Here is a 6,670-nt window from a genome sequence, read left to right as displayed (position 1 = left end):
TGCCCGCTCCCCAGGCTGTGCGGTAGCAACCGGGACGACGCCATTGGCAGGGGCGGCCGGTCGATACCGAATTATTTTCTTGTCAGGGCCCGTTCATCGTCTCGCCGTCGTGTCTCTTGCTACGTCGGCCCGCCGGCCTTACCTACTCGCCCGCTTACGTACCGCCCAGCACCAACCCCACTAACGGACCGCCGCTGGCTGTTGCCGGGCGGGAGCGTCCCCGTGGCCGTGCGTATAAAAAGCGATCGATGGGCCGGTCCAGAACCCGCGGCTGACAAGGCAGAGCAGAGCATCCTCGTGCCTTTGCACACCACCGCCCGCCACTCGAGCGCGCTCTAGGCTCTAGCTAGTGGTGGTGACAATGGCGGCGGCGCCGTTGGTGCTGGCGGTGCTTGTGGTGACGGTTGGCGTCGCGGCGGCGATGGCGGAGGGCGGGAAGCTGCGGCAGGGGTACTACGAGCAGAGCTGCCCACGGGCGGAGCAGATCGTGAAGCACTACGTGGAGCGCCACATCCCCCACGCGCCCTCCGTCGCCGCCACCCTCATCCGCACCCACTTCCACGACTGCTTCGTCAGGGTACGTGCCTACGCTCTTCCTTTCCGTGAACGGCGACGTCGACGTCGACGGGAATGCCGGTGCGTGCTCTGTTCTGGGTCCTGATGAATCCGAATGGCGCTTTTGCAGGGGTGCGACGCGTCGGTGCTGCTGAACGCGACCGGCGGCGGCGAGGCGGAGAAGGACGCGACGCCCAACCTGACGCTGCGCGGGTTCGCCTTCCTGGACCGCGTCAAGGCGCTGCTCGAGCAGGAGTGCCCCGGCGTCGTCTCCTGCGCCGACATCCTCGCGCTCGCCTCCCGCGACGCCGTCGGCGTCATCGTAAGTGCTCCGCTTCCCTGTCCTGCCACACCTCAGCACACACATACGCACACGCATGGCTCGGCGGCGGCTGACCGATGATGAGTGAAAAAAAATGCAGGGCGGGCCGTTCTGGCGCGTGCCGACGGGGCGGCGCGACGGCAGGGTGTCGATCAAGCAGGAGGCGCTGGACCAGATCCCGGCCCCCACCATGAACTTCACCGACCTCCTCACCTCCTTCCGCGCCAAGGGCCTCGACCTCGCCGACCTCGTCTGGCTCTCAGGTAACCATCACCACCAATTATCACAAGATTAGTTAGCACACTAAGCATCAGTGCCCGAGCTGATGACATATCGATCATTGGCACCGACACATGCACGGTGATGGTGATAGCGAAGTCTAGTGACGCACAAGCACTCAAACAAAGATGGGTAGGATAGTCGAGTGAGTAGTGAGAGGAACTTGATAGATTCGTGCTTTTTCTGTCCATGCGGCGGCTCTCTATCTAGCCGCTAGCTACCAGAGGCTCCTACCACTTTGTACAACCCACTCACACAACATGGTCACATGAGAGGACCATTGGTGGTGGACTGGTGGTGTTGCTAGCTGAAACGGATGGCTCCAAGATAAGAAGAAAAGTAAAGGAACCACAAATCTTGCCGACACTATATGTGCAGTTCCACAAAAGCACCAACCCTATTTGTTAGCCGTTTAAAACTTTGGTCGATGTTGATATCATTTCCCAATAGCAATAATGGGGCTAGTATGCATTGTAGTATTTGTTCTAGAGACTAGAAAGGTTGTTGCACCGCACGGTCATAGATGTTGGCACGCTAAGTTGCTAACTACTACATATATTTAGCTTGGAATTTTCCGACATGACCGCGATAAAATGTTAAATGATTTGTTAATCAAACATGTGAACAATGACGGTGAGGACATCGACAATGATTTGTTGAATTTTAAGTACACATGAACCGACAAGGACATCTTCGGCTCAACTCTGTCACAGTTTGTTGAGTTTTTAATTACCAACTTAGGTCATTGATTCACATGTTTTTATATGTCATAAACATTAATGGGCAACCTGTTCTGATGTATACCTACTTGCTACAGATGTCTGTCCGCTAACCACATTGGTCCACTAATTCCAGCCTGTTTAGATTGACACCTCATACCAAAAATTAAGTTCCATGTGTTGTTTAAACGACACAATCTAATACATATTTTTCAAATAGTTCAGCATTAGTAAAACTTAGTGAATTGCATTGTACATTACTTGAGCTTGCGGAATTCTGCACATATTATACTATGTTCACCACCTCAACCGATCCATCATGTGCCAATACCACTCAGGGGCACACACCATCGGTATCTCGCACTGCAACTCCTTCACCGAGCGGCTATACAACTTCACCGGCCGTGGAGGACCCGAGGACGCGGACCCATCTCTTGATGCAGAGTATGCTGCCAACCTCCACCGGACCAAGTGCACCACGCCCACGGACAACACCACCATTGTGGAGATGGACCCCGGGAGCTTCCTCACCTTTGACACTAGCTACTACCGCGGCCTCCTAAAGCGCCGGGGACTCTTCCAGTCCGACGCCGCGCTTATCACGGACGCGGCGGCAAGGGCCGACGTCGAGAGCGTGGCCAAGGGTCCGTCGGAGGTGTTCTTCCAGGTGTTCGCACGGTCCATGGTGAGGATGGGCATGATAGAAGTGAAGACCGGTGGCGAGGGGGAGATCAGACGGCATTGTGCCATTGTCAATAGCTAGTGTCGTCCGTTGGTGGCATGTGGACGACTGTTTTTGTATGTTTAATTACATTTCCTTTTTTGCTTTGTGTGTACGGTTTTGTTTATTTTCTTTTTTTGTAAGGTGGTTTTTCCAGGTGATATATGTCTTCTTTCTCTTTTTATGAAAGTAAACAAATAAACAAGGAACACGTGTTAGTAAAGCATGAAAGAGCACGTGACAATGATATACTCCCTCCGTTCGGAATTACTTGTCTCGAAAATAAATGTATCTAAAACTAAAATACCTCTAGATACATCCATTTCTACGACAAGTAATTCCGAATGGAGGGAGTAGATACCAGTGATGTTGATGTTGGGGCGTTCAGTCCCCGTACATACACGAGAGCATCTTCTGAAATGATGTTGATGTCACTGGATTTTCAACATGTATATTTTTAATGCAAACAGGATCGGATATATGATAAAGATTAATCGGAACTACAAATTATCTCAAACATAATAAAAATTACGTCAAGGTATATGAACCACCGGACGACAATTGCCGCCATCAGAATGGAATCTATGCTGGAGCTCCATCTAATCCATCCCGACGAGCGAACTTGAGGTGGGTCGGAGTCCGAAAGACTAACTCTCGAAGAAGAAACACCATCATCTATCCGAGCGCCACTCTTGCAAGGACTAAAACCCTACCTATCTACTAGCCAGATTCGAGGCACCAAGATCCCCTCTCTGCCACCAGTTGCTGGAGCGGCAGGCGGAAGGGAGACGAATCCCTGTGCTTGCCGGGAAAGATCAAGGGGAGAAAGGTTTTCCCTAGTCACCTTGCGACATGGGAAATATATATTTTTGCCACAGATGAATTTTTAACCTGTATCAGCTGGACAACCAACTCCATGAACATCACTCGACCAGCAAACCTAAACACCATTACAAAGAAATTAATTAGCCGATTAAAATGTTAAGCTTACATCCATTGCGGCTCTGACCATTTATTTTTAACAGGAAACTCTAAACTATCTAGAGCTTACACATCATTTTTCCTCTCCAACATTTCCCCCCTCCTGCATTTCCTTTCAATCTCCATATTAATCACTCCAACCACACTATCAGTTACTCAAAGGATCATAGGTTCCCAGCCTTTGCTTCCTATGAATAAACTCAATAGCCACTAGCAGAGAAAGCCTAACCACCTTTTCTCGTTGATAAGAGCTAGAATAACCATAGATAAGCCTAACCATCTTCTCTCGCAGATACCATCGAGGAGAACCATACATAATTAAAGGGTATTGTAACTCCCCGGTCACACCTACCGATTCACTCACCGGTTCAAGGTTGTTGCGTCTGCGATCTAGACTGGCCCCACAAATCAATACTAGGCTTTCCTGCGCACTTTGTCCTCACTCATGCACATCTAGGAACAACTTCTCAGTCGGTCACCCATTCTCAAATTGCTCTGAGCCAATCATGTTGCTTTGAGGTTCTTGTGGATGGGCTCCAAAAAAGCACATGCACCTTGTTGATATGAGTAGTCTATCGTTCCTATTAAAAGGGATGTCACAAATATCAACTCGGGTTCTTCCGCCTCCATCAGCATGTCCCAATACCTCACATTTCTATAGATCACACGATGGTTAGGCTAGTGAGCTATCAAAAGAAAAAGCATAAAGTGGTGGAGAGATAAGGAGCGGCAATGTAGCTAGACAAACAACTTATAAATATAGGGGAGACAACAATGAAAATGTGAATAAGGGTAGTCGGAATTTTAAGAGAGTGGAGAAGAATGGCACTCCACAACTGACATAATACACTATGAGTAAGTAATGAGAAGTACATAGGAGGACATATAGGACATTACGGATAATGTTAGGAAGGAATGCATGCATGTCAAATTTGTAGTCAAATGGGAGGCTACATAGTGTTGTTGACATGCTGCACACACATAAATGTAAACAAACATAGATATCTAAGTTAATCTTGCATCTTTCCAACGTAAGAGCATCTTCAATAGATGGTCCATATGTAAAAATACCTAACTTTTGGACCGTCTGGGGCAAAAAACGCTGCTCCAACAGACGGTCCATATGCAAAAAAGAATTGGACCGCGGCCTTCTCATGATGTAAAATACAACACTTCGCGGTGCAAATATACATCACGAGATGCATCTGGTCCAAAACTAGCCGCTGCCCGCGAACGCCCAACCGCCACTTCATTTCCTTTCCCGCCCGCGCCCGTCCGCCTGTCCGAAGAACAGCCGGCCGGAATCGGCCGCCGCGACCGCCCAAAACCTCGTCGTCGGCGCCGCCACCATCCCACATCCATGCCGCCGCCCTCCGCCGCCGTCGCCCCCGTCGCCTCCCCGCCGCCGCCCGGACGCCGCCGAATCGGGTGGCAGCCGACGCGGGATTCGGCCCCTCCGGCGGTCCGGCTGCCGCGGTAGGCCTCCGCCGGGTCTTATAGGCTGCCGACGACCTCTTCCCGTCGGCCGTGAGCCTGTCCATGGCCGTTGCGCCGGCCGCACGACCGCCGCACCAAACCCTCCGCCCAGCTGTCAAACTAGTCTTCGCCGCCCGCCGAGCTCCTCTTGGCCGGCCTCCTACCTCATTTCTTATCACCGCCGCCGTCCGAAGCCGACCGCAGCCGTCCGCAGCAGCCAATCCAACCGGCGGCCAGCGGCTAAACAACAGTCGGGCGGCTGTTGGCCGGTTTTGGACCATGAATTTGCACCATCTACTGGAGTTGCTCTTTTGGACCATGAATTTTGTGACGCCCGGATAATTAAGCTGCAGTAATTCCCTCCTAATGATGCCACATCATCATGATTACTGTTGTTGAACTCACGTTGGTTCGAAACCGGTTCAAATTTCAAATTCAAATCAAAGTCCAAAATTCAAATTGCCAAACATGAAAACTAAAATGTTCAAAGTGTGGCAAATAATCCCTGAATATTTGTCATGTTGGAACCAACCTCATTTGAGTTCCCAAAATGCCCCTAGGATTTTATCTTGTGGTCCAACAATAATTAAATTGGCCTTTCCAATTTCTAAAAATGGTTAGCCAACTCCTTTTGACCCCAAACTTTTTATGCAACTTCACTTTGTTCCTATCTATTTTTGTGCAAAGTGCCACATTTAAAAATAATAATTCAGTAGCTCTTTTAAATAGGAAATAGAGGCAAAAAATAATAAAATAAAAATAACAAAAAGAAAAGGCAATGCAGAGTAAATAAAAAGGAGAGAGGCCCCCGCCCCTCACTGTGCCTCGACCCACCAGAGCCAGCCCGAGCCGCTGGTGGGATAAGACCAAGCCCCCCCCCCTTCAGCCTCGTCAACACCCAGATATTTCCTCCTTTCCTCCCTCGCCCGCCTCTCTCCTGATTTGGATCGGAGCCGAGCGCCGCGGTCGCCGTGGCTCCAAAATCGTCGCGGCCACCCTCCTCCTCGAGTTGTCCCAAGGCATCTAGGAGGACCGGCGCCCTCGTCCTCGTCTGTCTCGAGCACCAGGACGAGCCGGACCGCCCCGCGGCTCACCGTCACGGTCGCCCTTCTCCGTGCACGGCCGTGGCACCAAGTCGGCGATTGGGTCGCCGTCGAGCCATCCCCGGCCTCCTCGAGCGCGTCACCGAGCTCCATGGTGAGCTGCGCTTCCTCCCTCCCAGTTTCCCTTTGGTTCGGTCGTCGTTTTCTGTCTCCCGTAGTTCGCCATGGCCGTTGGAACCCGAGCTCCTACGCGCCCGCTGTCTTGGCCGTGTGTGCCCGCCTCGCCTGCGCGCACCCTCCCCAGCTGCGCCCTGTACCGCCCGCGACCTGCTCCCTTCGCCGCGCGCGGCCTCCCTTCCGCCTTCCGTGGCTCGCAGGAGCAGCTGCTGCTTCTGCCAAGCTGTTGCTCTCTGCTTTTGCCGCTGCTCGTCGCTGCTTCCTTGCTGCGTAGCGCCGCGGTCCTGCTCACCCGCCCGGCCGCGCCGGGCCTGCACCCCGCCTGGCCGCGCCGACCGCGACAGCGCCCTGCTGCTGCCAATGGTCGCGCACTGCTCCCCGCCCCTGCCGCTCATTG

At 52.3% G+C, this 6,670-nt stretch overlaps 1 protein-coding gene across 1 annotated transcript; it reads left to right on the top strand.

Annotated features, from left to right (window-relative positions):
* Positions 1–255: 255 nt before the first annotated feature.
* LOC119331623 (peroxidase 3-like) lies at positions 256–2,827 on the top strand. Its single transcript, XM_037604788.1, has 4 exons — positions 256–577; positions 686–877; positions 978–1,140; positions 2,214–2,827. Exons 1-4 carry the CDS (start codon positions 362–364, stop codon positions 2,636–2,638), a joined length of 996 nt encoding a protein of 331 aa, XP_037460685.1. The 5' UTR covers positions 256–361; the 3' UTR covers positions 2,639–2,827.
* Positions 2,828–6,670: the final 3,843 nt, after the last annotated feature.

This window comes from Triticum dicoccoides, chromosome 7A (assembly GCF_002162155.2).
Source record: "Triticum dicoccoides isolate Atlit2015 ecotype Zavitan chromosome 7A, WEW_v2.0, whole genome shotgun sequence".
Taxonomy (NCBI): domain Eukaryota; kingdom Viridiplantae; phylum Streptophyta; class Magnoliopsida; order Poales; family Poaceae; genus Triticum; species Triticum dicoccoides.
Note: the sequence above shows the minus strand (reverse complement) of the source record. Positions and strands in the feature narration are given on the sequence as shown.